The following is a 17820-nucleotide window of genomic DNA, read 5'->3' on the forward strand; positions in this document are numbered from 1 at the left end:
ATATATAGTCACTCAGTCACTAGTGGTATGGATGGGTGCTAGTAGTCGAGATTAGGATCGGAAATTATTTCCTTATTGCTTTGTATGGTTTAATCTAAGATAGTATACGTACACAGGATATGATTATAAGATTCCATCATCTAAACAGAGTATCACCGAGCAGCTGATAGGTGAGAAAATAAAGTGCGGAGCTGGGCTGAGCTGAACTCTGGCCCACCTACCTAGTATACTGTAGTTATCTTGTCCGTCCAATCTGATCGCCTCTCGATGAGGACTTTGCACACTAGCTACTAGATAGCAGTCGGGAGCAGGGATCGATGGTATATCCCTCCTCGGAAATTCCGATTATTCGCCTTCTCGGCTAATCCTTCATATACAGCGAGTGTCGGCTAAGAAGAGTAAATCCGTAGTGTCAGTTACCGTTGGAGTAGCTGCATTTGGCGTCGATACTTAGCAGACTAGACTATCCGGAGGCCCAAAACAGACGGTCTCCGAGTTAGTTGGTTTTGGGCAAATGATGATGTGGGCCAGCGCTGTGGTGGCTATCCGCCGATCACCGCTAACATCACAAGGTCAATACCTGCTGAATTCAACTGAACGAAAGAGTTTACTTTGACTGTAGCTCAAAGATCAATTTGAATCTTTGACTAATACCGACTGTGTGGTAAATGTAAACTACTAGAACTGCATAGCTTGGCAACCGATAGTATCAAATTCATGCAGGAGGCCTAACGTTCATCCCACGTCCAAGCTTGACGTGGCAAACACTATACACAAAGCAGTATGCAATCAATCAATGTCTCTTGACCCTCTTCCCCTCCTTAGCAGCTCTAATGACATCCTTGATGCTCTGCGCCGTATACTCATCATAAGCGGCCCTCAACCCCCAGACCGCCCAACCCACCAACGCAACCACAGCCAAGAACACATGCGTGACAACCCACTGCACGCCAAACAACCCTCTACAAAAAACCGGCCAATTATCCAACCCATGGCAAATCACCCACAGCTGCAGCGTCAACCACCACTCACTCCTCGGGGGTGTCTTCCCATCACTCGTTTCATCCAGAATGACACTATTCAAGTTACGGAAAAACGCAATCTTGAACGAATCGGCCGGTGCCGTCCACTCATCGACGATTAAGTCCCCCTCTTCTTGCTCGGGAGCCCGACCCCATTCGTGGACTGTGAATAATGGGATCGGCACGTTGCCGTCGGACGGCCGATAGACTTTGTATTCCCCGTTGAGAGTGAACCAGGCGGCGCCTTGCACGACGCGGAAGTATTCGACGCGCTTTTCGTGCCAGTGTGGGCCTGAGGTCCAGGTGCTGCCCGGGGGCAGAGTGATGCGGACTTTGCAGGAGGCGGAGGTGTATTTGGGAAATTCGTAGACAACGTCGCCGGGGCGTGTGAAGGTGAATTTATCAATGGTGTTGGTTCTGGGTGTTTTTGGCATTTTTTGGGCGCAAGGTGCAGGGTTTATTGATTTCGGAGATTATTTGATAACGAGTTGTAGGTGTTTGAGTGAGTTGGCTGAAGGATTGTTTCTGCATGGCGTGCAGTAAGTTCGAGGATGTAGGTATGTTTATATGGATTAAAGTATGTACACTTACTACATTCGAAGGTCGTGGTGGATAGGTCATAAACGTCGGGCTGGACTTGCAGGTATGCTTTAGTTTAGGTCCCACGGGGCGGAAATGGGTAACCTGACCGTAACTGATTTCTAATTAGATTGTATGGTTGATTGAAGCTGAAGTGGGTTCGTCCGTGTTCCAACGATGCTTAAACTCGGTATGCAAGGAGGAGGGGTTGCATCGTAAGGTGTCCAATGATGGGGTTTCCGTTTGCGCTCAAACCTTCGCGCCAACGACAACGTGCATTTCAGCTGAGTACATCACCTCTACCTAATTGGAATAATTAGTATGTAGTGTGTTGCATCGTTGCCCAGAGCTCGATTAATATTAGCCAAGGATGTGGTGTTGTTGGATACTTGCGATCCTTCGGGGTTTGAGCAATTCCGTCTACCTACTTAGTAAACTATGGAGTACTAGTTATGTTTGTCTCCACATGACTTGCATCGACAAGTCTGCATTGTTACTGTATCTACAATGCCCTTTACTCTCATATCCTTGACTGATGTCTGGCTAGTTGGAATTGAGTTCAGCTCCTCGCCTACGTCAATGCATATTCGTCGTCACAGCTGCATACATACAACCCACTAACATGCGGCCTTGAACGTGCCGCTCTTTACCTACAATACATTGCTCGTGTAATACTCGGAGCAAGATGCACGTACGGCTGAGCGGTGGCCCACATGGTTGCTCTCTCATGATGATCTCGTGGCTCTACCTGCCTGATGACGGTAAAGCGTCGGAGATGAGACAAGTGCTACGGCCGTTGCCAGTATAGACTTTGTGCAAAATTCTTGATGGTTCATATTGCGTAACTCGAGGGCTTGCTCCGGCTATATAAGACCACTCCTCTTCTCCCCTGTGAGTATACCAGAAGATATCATCCTAGTCTCCAATGACAATAAATATGACTACAATGACTGCAGACGGAAAGATTGTCATCGTTGGCGGTGGGCCAGTGGGCTCCCTGGCAGCCCTCTATGCCAGCCACTACCATGACAATGTAGAAGTTTACGAACTTCGTGGCGGTCCGTACTTCCCAACGAGCTCTCATACCCATACATCCAGCTAACTGATTTTTCCCTAGATGAGCGGCAGAATCCAGCAGGTGCCTCTCCCCTGCTCCAGAAATCAATCAACTTCACTCTATCCGAGCGGGGCATCAGAGCCCTCGAGAAGTCTGGTCGAACCGACCTTCTTCGTGCCATCATGCGGACTGCCATCCCCATGCACGGTAGAATGGTCCACGGAAGAAGCGTCTCAGGGAAACTCCAAGAGACATTCCACCAATACGACGTACACGGGAACTCCCTATACTCCCTGGACCGCAAGGCCCTCAACATAGCCCTCCGTCAAGAGCTCGACGCCACCCCCAACGTCAAGATGTTCTTCCACCACAAGCTCATCCGAGCAGACATGAACACCCGTAAGGTCTGGTTCGAGCAAAGAGAAGATCCCAGCACCAGCACATCCCCATCCACCTCATCAACACCAAAAGAAGTCCCCTTCGACTTCCTCATCGGCGCCGACGGCGCTCACTCCACCACCAGACAACAAATAATGCGCTACACCCCCCTGGACTACCAACAACAATACGCCGACACAGTCTGGTGCGAACTACGCATCCCTCCCACCGAAAAAACCAACTCCTTCCGTCTACCCCCCAACTACCTCCACATCTGGCCCGGAGGCGAATACATGTTCTGCGCGTTCCCCTGCCCAGACCAATCCTTCAATTGCATCCTCTTCGCGCCAGCGTCCCGGCTCGACGCCCTGAAATCCTCCCCTCCCGCCACCCTCTTCGACTTCTTTGACACCCATTTCCCAGGCGTCTGTCCAGACCTGATCTCCCAGTCCTCCCTCTCCCAGCAATTCTACCAAAGCCCGCACCTCCCCCTCATCGGCATAAAATGCAGCCCGCACCACCTTGGCTCAGCGGCCGTCATCATCGGCGATGCCGCACACGCCATGTTCCCGTTCTACGGACAGGGATTGAACGCGGGGATGGAAGATGTGAGGATCCTGTTTGATTTGCTGGACGAGCATCGCGTGTTCGGCCATGGCAAGTCATTGGACAAGGACCATGCCCGCGCTGCTGCGTTAACGGAGTACTCGAACCAGCGGGTTCGCGATGCACATGCTATTCATGACCTCTCGAGGAGGAATTATCTTGAGTTACGCGGTGGGGTTAACTCTCCTGTTTACAAGGCGAGGAAGTTTGTTGAGGAGGCGCTGCAGAGGTATGTGCCCCTATTGGGGTGGAGGACGCTGTATTCGAGGGTTAGCTTTAGTGATCAGCGGTATTCGGAGGTCGTGGTTAAGAATGAGTTGCAGGGGTGGGTGTTGTTGCTTATGTCTGGGCTGGGGGTGTTGTTGCATGTGCTGGTGTTTGGGGCGTTGGGGGGTGCGTTTTTGGGGTTGAAGAGGTGATGGTTATCATTGTGGTGGATGGTGTGTAAATAGCATGATGTATATGAGTGACGAGGTTTTCTTTGTTCTCTGGTGGTCCTTGAGAATATAAAATTCAACTTTGAATTTAGTATTTATATTATTATATTCATTTGTCTCCTGAGAGTGAATAAGTTGAGTTGGCTCGGGCGTAGTACTCAAGTGTAGGGACTGTTGTTGGCATCGATGAACAATCAATTAAACCGAGTACTGCTAGGGCTGCTTATCTCAATTAATGGTATCAGGCAAGGACAGTAATATAACTACTATTTGCCCTCTATTGGATCTCTAAAGCAGATAGATCGTCGTGGAGAACCCGCATGTCATGTGCCATATGTTACCACGTGCAATGCACATACAAAATACCATACAAGTCTCTAAAGTGATGAGTGCATGTTTTTTACTAAGCATTTACAACATGGAATCAATTTCACGAGTATAGGTATCATTTCTCTTTTTGAAATCTATCTTGGATAAGTGCAAGGGGATACAAGTCATCACATCGTCAGACAGCAGTTGGAACGATTGTTGATCCGCATGTTTTATAAACTCGGAACAGGTCTGTGTGAAATCTTGCTTCATCATTGAAGGATGACTTGTATGGGTGTGGAACGCTGCAAATGAAAAAACATGCAATAAACAAAATGGAAAATTGAATATTGGCGACATTTTTGCAAGTCTGCTGAGCAGCTGACGGAATGCATTAATCCCGTGGCTTGAGAGCTGTCAGATGACTGTTTCTTAAACAGTCACCATAGCGAGTAACATAGATATCTGAGTTGATTCAATCCCGCTGCAGGGAAGAATATTAACGCTGTTAGGAAGAAGGAATGAGAAGAAAACAAAGGGCGGCTTTATATGATGAAAATCTCCCCCGGTTCGCTAACAGGCCAATCATCGGCAGCGCAGAGATTAATCCATCTCCAGCTGTTTGCGCTGTTTGCGGCATTTGCGCTGTTTGGTTTCATTTCGCATCAAAAAAATGTAGAGGGCAATTTTCTGACGCAGGCTACAGCGTCGACGTTTTTTCAGTGTTGACTTTCACTCTTTTTGTTGTTCGGGGGTTTTATCTTGCCTTGGGAATTTTCTGGAAGGCAGACGTTGGCTTTTCTGTGACGCTTCTTTTGTCCTGTTCACCGGTATGAATCCCCTCTCTTCATGATCGTGATCGTCTCTGTCCGATTAGGAAATAAGTAAATTCTGTGTCAATCCATACTAACGAACTTTGGATCGATAGACTATACCCCTCCACCCCTCACTCCATATTCTACCGTCACAATGGTCGACGCTCCCGAGAGCCCGAGGCCCCAGGAACAAAGTGTGTAGGCGATCGCATTGGGCTGCTCATCTGGGGCTGGATCCAATTTTTTCAAGGCCATATCCTAAATCGCTAATGCGTGCCTAGCTCCCCAAAAGAATGTCTACCAGAATGGGGTGAGAACCACAGGCCGGGCCTTCCACTCTCCCAACTGGCGTGTGAAGCGCGAAGAGAGCCCTAGTGGGCAGAACGCCGCTGCCGGATCCCCCGGTCCCAAGACAAGCACCTCGAGACTCGCATTCAGCAGACCCAGCCCGCATGTGCCCCAGGCTATTTCGGAGGGTCGCCGTCTCTATGTGGGCAACATGCCCTACACGGCCAAGTCGGAGGATGTGCAGGCTCTCTTCGATGCGGCTGAGTTCCGAATGTATGGATTCTTTGAACTGAAGACAACCGTGGGAGTTCCAAACTGAGTGCTTAATAGCGAGCGTATCGACATCGCCATCGATCCTTTCACCGGCCGTAACCCCTCATACTGTTTCGTCGATCTGGAGACCAAGGAGCTGGCTGAGCGCGCCATGACGGAATTGGACGGTCGGGACATGCTTGGTCGTCCCGTCAAGATCAAGCCCGGTGTCGTGAAGACCCAGAGTGAACGGGCTCAGCAACAGCAGCAACAGCAGCAGCGCTCCGATGCCTCCCCTCGTGAGACGCGGTCTTCTCCGTTCAGCATGGACCGTTGGCGCCGCGGTGACGAGGCCCAGCCCCCGCGCACTCCCTCGAAGACCACTACCACCACCACCGCCAGCACCCCCTCAAACAGTGATCCCAGCCGTCGCCTCTATGTTGGCGGCCTGCCGAGGTTGACGGACCAGGAGGCCATCACCAGCAACATGACCAACTTCTTCAAGGATTACAATGTGTATGGATCAGTCTTGAGTGCGTTGATTGTTCGGGATATGCTAACCTGGCTGTATAGTGAGAATGTCAGCAAGCTGTTCGCTCCCCACCCCGCGAAGAGGTTCGAGCCCGGTGACCACTACTACCTGTTCGTCGATTTCAGCAGCGTCGAGGAGGCTGAGAACGCCATGAACGCTCTGAACCGGGCGGAAGGTCCCTGGGGTGCCGTCCTCAGGGTTCAGAGAGCCCGTGGAGAGAACAACTCGCAAGAGCGGAGACCCAAGTGGTCGTCCAGCCGGGACGAAGCCACCCCGGCTGCTGAGGAGGTTGCAGTCGCTGCATAGTCGTCTCACTAGCGCGACACATCTGAGCAATCATCCATCATGGGAACAAGACTTCACCCCCGAACACTAAAAATAGATGCCTGACGTTGTTACGATATGAATAAGGGGCTGCCACCCCCAAAAAAAGAAGTTACGAAGTACGCTCATCCGCCTCCGCCTCCGTTGATAAGCCGCGGACCGGGAGCCAATGGCACGCCATGGGTCTGCGGAAAGGGGCGATGCTTAGCAGGGCTGCTTAACCCGCGCTGAAGCATTTATCGATGGCCTCGAACTTTGTACCCGTAGGGCTACGCATCTACCGTACGGATATGAGACGGAGACGGACACTAAAAAAAGGGGGGAGGATACGGTTAAAAATATCGGCCCGATGGCCGGAAAAAGCATTGCATAGCAGGACGCTTGGGATTTACCTATCTATAATATCCACAAATGCACATAATCACTCATGAATATCTCCCGCTACGTTTTCCTTTTCGGGTATATCTGGCAGTAGATAGTATGTAGTAGTTTGTATAGGTCACGCGCACTCGTGAAAACTTCAATTCCCGCAAACTAGACGGAATCGACCGGAGCATCACCCAATATTGGGCTCATTGGGTCCAGACTATGGTGAAAAATCGCTCATGTAAATCGACCCCAGGAGTACGGGGTAATGAGGAGTTCGGCTGATAGTCGTCCAAAGTCCCACCAGGGAGACATGCAAGGGACCCAATCGGCGTGGCTCCATTGGATATCAAATCATTCAAGATCATACAGGGTAGTATCATTATCATGCGATCCTCGACTATAAGAAGTGTCACCAGGGGAGCCTCCCAGGAACTGGGAACTTTGCACCCCGATTTCACGTCCAGATTCAGACTCCATCCCGACGCGCCCCTCTTCCATCCAAATTTGGTCGCGATTTTACCCGACGAAAACGCAGGAGATCACGTGTGGACAGAAGGAGGCAATACTAGTTCCATTCGGAGGGAAATAGTCGGGGGGCCAGACGATCAGGCAAGACTGGGGAAATTTACCATCTCCCCGGATGTCCTGCGATCGAAGTTTTCCAGAGGTGTTCTGAACTTCTTCGATTTCCATTCAAGGAGTGAATCAATCTAAAGGACTGGATAATTCCTGCCTTGACGGCCTTGTTGCGATTGCCCCGCGGCATGACGTCTGTGCTTCTCGTTCTTCACCGCATCGACTGTTGGGTTTAATGGCATCCAACCAGAGCTGCTGTTGATCAATTGACTACTTCCACTACTTTTGTACTACTTGCTATTCCTACTCCCCCATACCAAGACAGGCCGGATCTGTCCAAACTCAACTTTCTAGAACGATTTCTTCCCCCCGACACGTCCATTACTTGCAGATTTATCACTCTTTCGCTACTCTCACGCCCTGTGCTTTTTACCCGCTACTGATCTTATCCGTCCTACATCCTTTCTCCCGGCTTGCGTCCCGTCGGGCACCCCTGGTGGCCGAGGTCTTGAGTTTGCCTCATCCGCTTCCAAGTCAATTCCAGTCAGGAGTCGATTCCCTGCTCATTTCGCCCGCTCATTCATCATGTCGTCCGGTTCCATTCGGAGGGGCAATGGCCATAAGACATATTTCGCCAGCGTAAGTGAAACGGTTATTTTGTCGTTGTCTGTTGGTTGAGTGGCGCGGTGACCCGGTGTTGCCGGTGACGTTATGTACTCCCCTGGCATGCGTTCGGTGAGGCTGTATACCCCTCCTTTTGGGAGGGGTAATTGCCCGGTTCTGCAGTGACCCTAAACTCATTGCACTGCAATGCTGCGTGTTTATTCTGTGCCATGTCTATTTCGTCGCAACATTCTACTCTCCTCAATATGAGCATCTACGTCGTTCCGCATGGCCACACTCCAGAAAGACTTACTCTCCTTAGTCCGATGACTCCAAAATTTGTGTGGTCATGGTTGGCCTCCCAGCCAGAGGCAAGAGTCTTATAGCTGGAAAAGGTACGCTGCTAGTCATTTTGTTTATTCACGTCAGTCAGGCTCTAACTGATGCAGCCATGCGATATCTTGCCTGGGTTGGCATCCCCGCTCGGGTATTCAACGTCGGCAGCTACCGTCGTGCAGGCACGCCACAGCCCAATGCGAATTTCTTCGACCCTCATAATACCGAAGGCGAAAAAATGAGGCGCGCCGCCGCCGAGGCTGCGGTGTCTGATATGCTCCAGTGGTTTCAGTCCGGGAAAGGCGTCGTAGCTATCCTGGATGCGACCAATTCTACGAAAGAGCGACGGCGCTGGATCCATGAACGCTGCCAAGAGGCAAACGTCGAAACATTATACGTCGAGTCAATATGTGACGATGAAGATTTGATTATGAACAACATTCTGGAAGTCAAGACAACGTCGCCTGATTACAAGGGGCAGGACCCGGAAGTTGCTGCTCTTGATTTCCGTAACCGCATTCGCAATTACGAGAAGGTCTATGAGACCATTGACGATAACGAGAAGCACTTCACCTACGTCAAGCTCATCAATGTCGGATCGACCGTCATCATAAATCAGATTAAGGATTATCTTTCCAGTCGGCTAGTATACTACATCCAGAACCTTCACATTAAACCTCGCTCGATCTGGTTATCTAGGGTAAGTTATTCCTACATCAGTATACAGAGTTGGTCTAACTTGTGTAGCACGGCGAGTCAGAATATAACCTGACGGGGAAAATCGGCGGCGACTCCAACATTTCGGAACGTGGAGAGGCATATGCCCGCGCGCTGCCTGGGTTGTTAAAGAAGTCTGGGGTGCCACCCAACACCAAGATCGTTATCTGGACGTCAACTTTGAAACGTACGATTCAGACGGCTCGTCATCTCGCCGCGGAGACGGGCTTCGAGAAGCTAGAATGGAAGGCGCTAGACGAACTTGACTCCGGGGTCTGCGACGGACTCACGTACGAGCAGATTGCGGAAAAGTACCCGGAAGACTTTGCGGCGCGCGACGAGGACAAGTACAACTACCGCTACCGGGGTGGCGAGTCATACCGCGATGTGGTCATCCGGCTGGAGCCAATTATCATGGAGCTGGAGCGTAGCGAGAATGTCATCATTGTCACGCACCAGGCTGTTCTCCGCTGCATCTATGCCTACTTCCTCAACACGCCGCAGGAGCAAAGTCCTTGGATGGAGGTGCCGCTCCACACGCTAATCAAGCTCACGCCGCGCGCATACGGCACTGAGGAGCAGCGGTTCAAGGCAGACATTCCCGCCGTCTCGACATGGCGTGCGAAGGGCACGTCGGCCAAACACCAGGAATACCCCACGGAGATCAAGGCATGATCTGAGAGGCATTCGGACGACTATTATTATTATCCTGAATAGTCCGAAACACAATCGACCTTTCCGGTCATATAGTTATCCTACCTATCGGTTTTGCCATTCTCATATTCCCGGTCGGGAATCGGCTTACCCTTCACATTGTACATGCGCCGTGCGTTTTCTCCATTCTTTGGTCTTGATATTTGCAAAAGTCCGGATTCCTTGTCGCTGCGGTCCGTCGGGCTGTGTTATGGGTTTTGATCGGTCGGTTGGGCAGTTATGGAATTGATTCATTGCATGGGATCGGAGCTTTAAGCCAGCGGATGGCACATCCATGGATGGGATAGTAGCGGTGTGTGCAGGACATCCATCCATCGGTTAGCTTAGCATAATAGACTAGATACTCAAGACAACGTTGATGTAATCATTAAGCTACAAGACATTTCTTAATAAATGACACGCAAGGGATGCTGTCACAAGCAAATACAGAATGTAGTTGTAGCACAGACAGACGGGGAAACCCATCTTGGCGCGGCCCGGGGGAGTGTGCAGCTGTCCGGTCCAGCTGGACTCCTCCGCCCGTAGTACTAGGAGCTCCGCTATCAACCTCCGCCCAACCACCGCACTGCACCGCAGCACCACATCACTCACCTACCTACCTACATACAACAACTTCCACACCATGACACCCACCTACACCTTCTAACTCCACCTCGAAATTAATTGCACAGTACCATAGCCACGACATGACATGAACCTACCCCCGATCGCGAACGGCGCATTACCCACTTACCTCACACCTCCTTCCCGAGCATCCATCCTCTACGACTTACCGAGCTAGCTAGCTAGCTAGCCAGCACACCGCACTATACCCCACCGATAATTTGAATATATACACGAACATACAACCGCTTATTACTTTTCCGAAGGAAAGATATTACGAAGGCGAAGAAGAAGAAGATGCTATCCGCATTCACAGCCCGCCCCCTGGTGGAACTCAAACCGCGCGACCGCTCACGGATCGAATCCGTGCTGGCGTATGGGGACCGCGTGCTGGCGGGGCTGAATAATGGGTCGTTGAGGATATATCGCGTGAATGAGCAGGAAGAGGAACCAGAAGAGGGAGAAGAGGGGGGTGAAGGACAGCAACATGAGCAGCATGGTCAGGATACAGGGAAGGGGGGGAAGAAAGATACCGATCAACAAGGGAATGGCAATGGAGAGGCAGGGATAATCACGAACGGAACTACGAACGGCACCCGGGAGCACAAGAAACCCACGGAGCTACTACGCGAAGTGGAGAAGTTCTCACGATACAAGATCGAGCAGTTGGCGCTGATTAAGGAAGCCAAGGTGCTTGTTTCTCTATCTGGGGGATATGTCTCGCTGCATGATCTAGGGACGTATGCGTTGCAGGAGCAATTGGGGAAGACGAAGGGGGCGACGACGTTTGCGGTGACGTCGAATATCGAGAATGATTCCGAAACGGGAGTGCCTGCTATCGTGTCGAGGGTGGCGGTGGCGGTGAAGAGGAAGATAATGCTGTGGGTGTGGCGGGATATGGAGATGGAAGGGGGCGTGCCTATGGAGATGACGCTTGTCAGTGGGATTAAGACGCTGACGTGGGTGTCTGGGACGAGGTTGGTGGCTGGGTTGGGGTCGGGGTTTGTGATGGTTGATATTGAGGGGGGTAGTGGTGGGACGGTGACGGATTTGACTGGTCCGTCTGGGATAGGGGGGTTAGGGGGACAGGAGAGTACGGGGAGGTTGGCCGGGGTGGGGGTCGCCAGTATGAGTTATATGGGGCTTGGGGGCAGTGCGCCGAAGCCGTTGGCGACGAGGTTGAAGGAGGGCCAGGTGTTGCTGGCTAAGGATATTAACACGCATTTTATTGATGTGCAGGGAAATTCGCTGGGGAGGAGACAAATTCCGTGGAGTCATGCGCCGGCGGATATTGGGTACTCGTATCCGTTCTTGTTGGCGCTGCATGATTCCTCGAAGGGAGTGTTGGAGGTACGAAATCCGGAGACGTTGTCGCTGTTGCAGTCGGTTCCGTTGCCATCAGCAAGTATTATGCATATCCCGCAGCCAACGATTAGTCTGGCGCATGCTGGGAAGGGGTTCTTGGTGGCGAGTGATCGGACGATATGGCGGATGGAGGCGCTGAGTTATGATACGCAGATTGACTCGCTGGTCGAGAAGGGGTATCTGGACGAAGCGATCAGTCTGGCCAGTATGCTGGAGGATGCGCTGCTGAGGGATAAGCAGGGCCGGCTGCGCCAGATCAAGCTGGAGAAGGCTGAAGGGCTGTTCAAGATGCGAAAGTACACCGATTCGATGGATCTGTTTACGGAGATATCTGCGCCTCCGGAGACGGTGATACGACTGTATCCGAAGATCATCGCCGGGGAGCTGTCGTCGATTGTTGAGGAGCCGGAGGAGTCAGAAGATGGAACGACAGACAGCCAGCCCAAGACGCAGGAGAACAACAACCCGACGGACGCGCCGGCTACGGAGGAAACGCCAGCGCCGAAGACACTCTCGCATGCTCCGTCTGTGATGTCACTTTTACGGACGCGGACAGATGACGGCAGTGATGCGGGCAGTATTCGTGGCAAGGTTGTCGAGGAGGCCAAGAACGACAAGGCGCTGGAAGGTGCCGATCTCAAGCTGGCTGTTCGTGACCTGCAGAGATATCTGGCAGATGTGCGGAGGCGGTTCCAGCGCTTCTTGAACCCGGATGGCACGCTAAAGGTGATTGATGCGACGACGGACGGCGCGAACGATGCCTTAACGGACTCGGTCATGAAGCTGCTGAGCATTGATCCGGAGGGTGAGTACGATCTCGGGGAGAAGCTGCGGGAAAAGGCCAGGCTCGTGGACACGACTCTCTTCCGAGCGTACATGTACGCTATTCCAGCTCTGGCAGGCTCGTTGTTCCGCATTGCCAACTTCTGTGATCCAGATGTGGTGATGGAAAAATTGGAGGAGACGGGGCGTCACAACGATCTGATTGACTTTTTGTACGGAAAGAAGCTGCACCGACAAGCGTTGGAGCTGCTTCAGAAGTTCGGACAGGCCGACGATGAAGAAGAGACGGCGCCGCAGCTGCACGGGCCGAAGCGAACAGTCAATTATCTACAGAATCTGTCTCCAGACCATATTGACTTGATCCTCGAGTTCGCTGAATGGCCAGTACGACAGGATCCTGAGCTGGGCATGGAGATATTCCTGGCAGATACGGAGAACGCGGAGACGCTGCCGCGGGAACGAGTGCTAGACTTCCTGCAGGGCATTGATGTCAATCTGGCCGTCCGCTACCTGGAGCATATCATTGGGGAGTTGAATGATATGACACCGGATCTGCATCAGAAACTGCTCATCCTGTACTTGAACCGGCTGAAGAAGCACCAGGCTAAAGAGTGGGAGTTCTCTAGTCTGGATGACTATGTTAATTGGCAGAGCAAGTTCTTGAATATGCTCAGGTCCAGCTCTCAGTATTCTCCGGCTAAGATTCTGGATCGATTGGACCGAGACGGTGAGTACCCTCCTTGCGCTTACATTGCGTTGCTGACTTGTAGAAAGATCCTGAATTCTTCGAGGCACGAGCGATTGTCTTCAGCAAGATGGGGCAACACCGGCAGGCACTGGAGATTTATGTATTCAAGTTGGAAGACTACGTCAAGGCTGAAGAGTGAGTTGCATTGATCGATATACATGAGTTCTGCTGACCGTTCAGATACTGTAATCATCTCCATAAAGTGGAGGATACGACTGCTGCGGATGGATCGGTTTCGCGCTGCGTAGCTCTACTACCATACGAAGATGACAAACCATCGATTTATTTGACTCTATTGTCTCTATATCTATCTCCGCCGCATGGCTACAAGCCACGGTACGGGCCCGCGCTTGAGGTGCTGGCCAAACATGGATCCCGGCTGCCACCCAATTCTGCTCTGGATCTGATCCCAGAATCGCTCCCGGTCAAGGAGCTCGAGTTCTATTTCAAGGGCCGTATGCGGGCCGCCAACACAATCCTTAACGAGAGCCGGATCGTGGCCAACCTTCAAAAGGCAGAAGACATCAAGACACAGGCGCAGTTATTGGTAGGAGAGGGAACGGACGGGCGATCGACGCGCTCACGACATGTCACCATCACCGAAGAGCGGGTCTGCGGCATCTGCCACAAGCGGATCGGAGGCAGTGTGATTAATGTGTTTCCGGAGTAAGTATGGCCAGATTCTGTTGACTTGAGCATGGCTAATTGAGGCAGTAATACGGTTGTCCATCTTGGCTGTGCCAATCGCATGCGTTGAGCCTGATTTGTATGTATATAGAGGTTTGTTGTGGTATCGGTTATTGAGGTTTTTCTGTCTGCGTTTTCTGGTTGTCTTTTCTTTTGAGGTTCCTGATCTCCCTTTCCGCATTTCCTGGCCATGTCTTGTTCAACGAAAGCATACCGGAGTGGCGGACATTTCCTACACGATGATACCCCGGGATAGCGGTATTCAAGGATCCAATGCATATGATTTATTTAGTCGTGATTCGTTCCTCGTCAGCCTCGTAGTCTCCACGCTCTCAACCGTCTCACTTGTGGGTGCGACAGGATCAAGCATCCTCTTCCACAACCTCCTCTCCGTAGTTCTCCTCTTCCTTGGCTTCCTCGTCAGAGACCTTGCGACCCTGTGCCTCGGCGGCCTTCTTGTCCTCTTCCATACGCTCGGTCAGGAATACGTTGATGTCGTTCTGCAGAGTGGGTACGAGCTTGCGTAGTTCAGCGAGATAGGTCACCTTCTGAGGGACGGCGTCGGCGGAGGGGAGCGGGGAAGAAATGCTGTGCTCGAAGGTGCGAGACTGGTCGGGGGCGACATAGGCAGCGTGAAGCTTGTTGGCAGACATAGTGATGGATTGCGTTGGCGAAGAGAATAGATAAAAATCAATGTATGCGTATTGTCGTGAGGGGGAAGGAATCAAGTGGGATGGATAAAGTTGGAGAAAGAAAAGGACGTGCGGGCGGGAGGGGAGCCTTGCTTTGCGCTGGATTTGTTTCACGAGCGAAGATCGTCCGGCCGGGCGCCTCTTCGGTTTGCTGATCCTCCCCAAGGCGGCTGAAAGCCAAACAAGCAATCAATCAATCCAGGGGATCTAGATTGGTTTTCGCCGCCAGCACTACTAGTACTTTTCTCCCTCCCCTCATTATCATGGGTTCGGGGTTTGTGTCTCGATAGCATAGTCTCCGAAGCCATCTATTCGCTCACACCATGTTGCGCTCGCCGGTGTCGCCCGAGCGATCCTCGTCTCGCTCACCTCTTCCTCCTCCTCCACTCTCACAGCCCCCTCGCCGCTCCTTCGACGACTTCTCCTACGCCCGCCCAGCTTCCTCAGGCAGTGATGCCTCCTCGATTACTTCCAATGTGACCACCATCTCGCCGCGTCACTCTGCCTTCAATCCCGGTGCCGTGTCGGTGACCTCCTCTCCTCGTCCTCCACGTACCTCATCCATCACCGCCAACACCACCGCTCCTCCTCCCATCTCGACCGCCACCACAAACACCAATACCTCCTCTTCTTCTTCTTCTACCATTCGATCACCCGTCTCCTTCATGCCTCATGGTGAGATTCTGAGCAGGAAACCGTCGGGTCGCGGTGGCCCGCCGGAACTGCAGAGACGCTCTCGTCACCACTCGCAGGGCTTCTTCGAGCCGTCCCTCCCCACGGCGTCCTCCTCCGAGGCTACCATATCCGCCTCCAGAATCGCAGCCCAGGCGGCCATGCTTCAGCAACAGCAGACTGCTCCCCAGAATCCTCCCAAGCGTCCTCCCCCAGTGCGGGGTGTATCCGAAGACGGTTCCCGGTCCCGACGAGGCGGGAGTGCTTCCCCTCCGCCCCCGCCGCCTCCAGCGCCGTTATTTGCGCCCCCAACAAGCTCGGGAAGTGCGTCCGGGGCATCATATCAGAGTGGGTCTACCAGTGGGAATACACATGCCGCAACGACGGCGGCAAATGTAGTGTTTCCTCGCAATCCGGCGCTGCAGCCGCCCGGGTTGGAGATGCCCGTAGAGCGGGAGCACAAGCACAAGGGCGAGAAATCGAAGATGAAGCTGTTCTCGAAACCGAAACACATTGGGATAAGTCGGGATAAAGACGGAATTAGCAAGGACCGGGGCCTGCCGTCACCGAGTAAGATGGGGTTTCCGAGCGGAGGGTTATCACGGATCGTGAGTGCGTCGACAACAAGCTTGGCTGATACGTTTCCCTCGAATAATTCGTCTCTGTACAACTTGTCGAATGCATCGGCGAGTACGGTAGTTCCCGCCGATAAGCCGGTGGGGAGCGAGAAGGAGAAAGAGAAGGATAAGGATAAGCACAAGCATCACTTCTTGTCGCGGCAGAAGTTGAAGCTGAAAGACCGAGATGATCACTACAACCTGCCGCTTTCATCCGCGTCGAGTAACTCTAAACCTTCGGATCCGAACGCCCCTCAGTCATTGTACTCGTTTACCCCAGCATCGCCAGGTGCGGTGACGACTACGTTTGGGAAAAGTGTCAGCGGCTTGGACCTGCTCCATGGGTTAAGAGATAAGAAGAAGGAAGAGAAGGCGTTAGAGTCAGAACAGCTGGACTGGGTGGCTAACTCATCGGGACCTGCGCCCGGTACGTTTGCAGGGCCGTCGTCGCTGGGCAGCTCCACGGGAGTTCTGGCGGAGGCAGCTCTCCGGGAGACCCTCCAGGGCTTTGGACTGAATAACATGACGCCGGAAGATGCGTGGGACTTTCTCAAGGCCAAGCTCATGGTCATTTTTGACGGAGAGGATGTTCGCATCGCCATCGAGGATCTCAATAAGCTAGTCCTCATCCATATCCAGCGTTGCGTCCAGAAACGCATGCCCACCGCAGTGGTAGACGACTTGCGCGAGCTGTTAGAGACAGGATGCGCCTCCCTGAACCATACGCTGAATGGTATTCCTGATGAGAAGCTGGTCCCTCATCTGGTACAGGTGTGGATGCTCGTGTTTGGCACGATCCTGCCATTCATTCAGGCTGTCTTCCTGCCCCTAGACCTAGAGTTCAAGGGATGCGGGTCCGTGATGAACCGACGAGAAGCCAGTGAGTTCTGGGCGTCTGCGTTCAACGGCGAGTACGCGGGCTGCGAGCTGGACGTGCGCAACCTGGTATTGATCGCCTTCCGCGACATGGTCATCCTGTACCGGTACGACGTGCTGAAGGCAACGTTTTCCCGTTTGAGTCTCGACAGCATCAAGCTCGGCACGGCAGCGCTGAGCGTCACAACCAAGAGCAGCAGCAACAGCGGGCGGCCGACGACATCGGCCTCGCTGGACGGCGGGTTCGGCAGCTACAGCTCGCAGTCGTCGACGCTCCTCAATGCGGCCAACAGCTACTCATCCGACTCACTAGACTGCAACCGCAGCCGGGCGGCGTCCAACACGTCAAACCCGGACCAGTTGATCTTCCAATCAATCTCGTCACCCACGCAACGGCCCAGTATCATCCACCGGTCCTCGCACACGGACACGTCACACATCATTACCGAGACAGTGGGACGGATGCTCCAGTGCGTCAGCGTGTTGGCCAGCGTGCAAACAGGCGATCGAGCACAGGAGCAGATCGAGATCCTGAGCAAGGAGCTGAAGCACAACTGGCTAGGACGCGGACGCACGGGGCGAGACCGGCGTGGGTTCGTGGGGACGAAGATCCGGCCGGCGATTGTAGCACGCACAGACAGTGATGATTATATGAGGGATGGAATGGAGGATTACGGGCGTCGGGAATTAAGTGTGTTGTGAATGTGTTTTTCTTCTTCTTCTTCTTCTTCTTCTTCTTCTTGATTATGATACCTCGAGTACAGAGTATTGGAGTAAAGCAGCATTGATCGATTATCCTTAATGCCTTTTCATGCTGTAGTTTTCTGTCACTTTGTAACTTCCCATAACCTAGTTCCATGCCC

General features: G+C 52.6%; 7 protein-coding genes across 7 annotated transcripts; 5 read left to right on the forward strand and 2 right to left on the reverse strand.

The window, feature by feature from the left end:
• Positions 1 to 735: 735 nt before the first annotated feature.
• An07g02070 (uncharacterized protein) lies at positions 736 to 1456 on the reverse strand (the record flags this gene model as incomplete). Its single annotated transcript, XM_001391256.3, has 2 exons — positions 736 to 767; positions 1033 to 1456. The coding sequence occupies 2 exons, from the start codon at positions 1454 to 1456 to the stop codon at positions 736 to 738; spliced, it is 456 nt and encodes a 151-aa protein (XP_001391293.3).
• A 1414-nt stretch (positions 1457 to 2870) lies between these two features.
• An07g02080 (uncharacterized protein) lies at positions 2871 to 4061 on the forward strand (the record flags this gene model as incomplete). The annotated part of the gene is made up of 1 exon (XM_001391257.3): positions 2871 to 4061. The coding sequence occupies one exon, from the start codon at positions 2871 to 2873 to the stop codon at positions 4059 to 4061; it is 1191 nt and encodes a 396-aa protein (XP_001391294.3).
• An 876-nt stretch (positions 4062 to 4937) lies between these two features.
• An07g02090 (uncharacterized protein) lies at positions 4938 to 6581 on the forward strand (the record flags this gene model as incomplete). The annotated part of the gene is made up of 5 exons (XM_059748263.1): positions 4938 to 5101; positions 5178 to 5218; positions 5317 to 5397; positions 5485 to 5764; positions 5822 to 6581. 5 exons carry the CDS (start codon positions 4938 to 4940, stop codon positions 6579 to 6581), a joined length of 1326 nt encoding a protein of 441 aa, XP_059605343.1.
• A 1548-nt stretch (positions 6582 to 8129) lies between these two features.
• Positions 8130 to 9875, forward strand: An07g02100 (uncharacterized protein; the record flags this gene model as incomplete). The annotated part of the gene is made up of 4 exons (XM_001391259.3): positions 8130 to 8183; positions 8470 to 8542; positions 8597 to 9183; positions 9231 to 9875. The coding sequence occupies 4 exons, from the start codon at positions 8130 to 8132 to the stop codon at positions 9873 to 9875; spliced, it is 1359 nt and encodes a 452-aa protein (XP_001391296.1).
• Positions 9876 to 10814: 939 nt separating this feature from the next.
• An07g02110 (uncharacterized protein) lies at positions 10815 to 14170 on the forward strand (the record flags this gene model as incomplete). Its single annotated transcript, XM_001391260.3, has 4 exons — positions 10815 to 13392; positions 13440 to 13548; positions 13594 to 14079; positions 14128 to 14170. 4 exons carry the CDS (start codon positions 10815 to 10817, stop codon positions 14168 to 14170), a joined length of 3216 nt encoding a protein of 1071 aa, XP_001391297.1.
• Positions 14171 to 14462: 292 nt separating this feature from the next.
• On the reverse strand, positions 14463 to 14753 carry An07g02120 (uncharacterized protein; the record flags this gene model as incomplete). Its single annotated transcript, XM_001391261.1, has 1 exon — positions 14463 to 14753. The coding sequence occupies one exon, from the start codon at positions 14751 to 14753 to the stop codon at positions 14463 to 14465; it is 291 nt and encodes a 96-aa protein (XP_001391298.1).
• A 362-nt stretch (positions 14754 to 15115) lies between these two features.
• On the forward strand, positions 15116 to 17659 carry An07g02130 (uncharacterized protein; the record flags this gene model as incomplete). Its single annotated transcript, XM_001391262.1, has 1 exon — positions 15116 to 17659. The coding sequence occupies one exon, from the start codon at positions 15116 to 15118 to the stop codon at positions 17657 to 17659; it is 2544 nt and encodes an 847-aa protein (XP_001391299.1).
• Positions 17660 to 17820: the final 161 nt, after the last annotated feature.

The sequence above is a fragment of the Aspergillus niger genome (genome assembly GCF_000002855.4).
Source record: "Aspergillus niger supercontig An07".
NCBI classification, from domain to species: Eukaryota; Fungi; Ascomycota; class Eurotiomycetes; order Eurotiales; family Aspergillaceae; genus Aspergillus; species Aspergillus niger.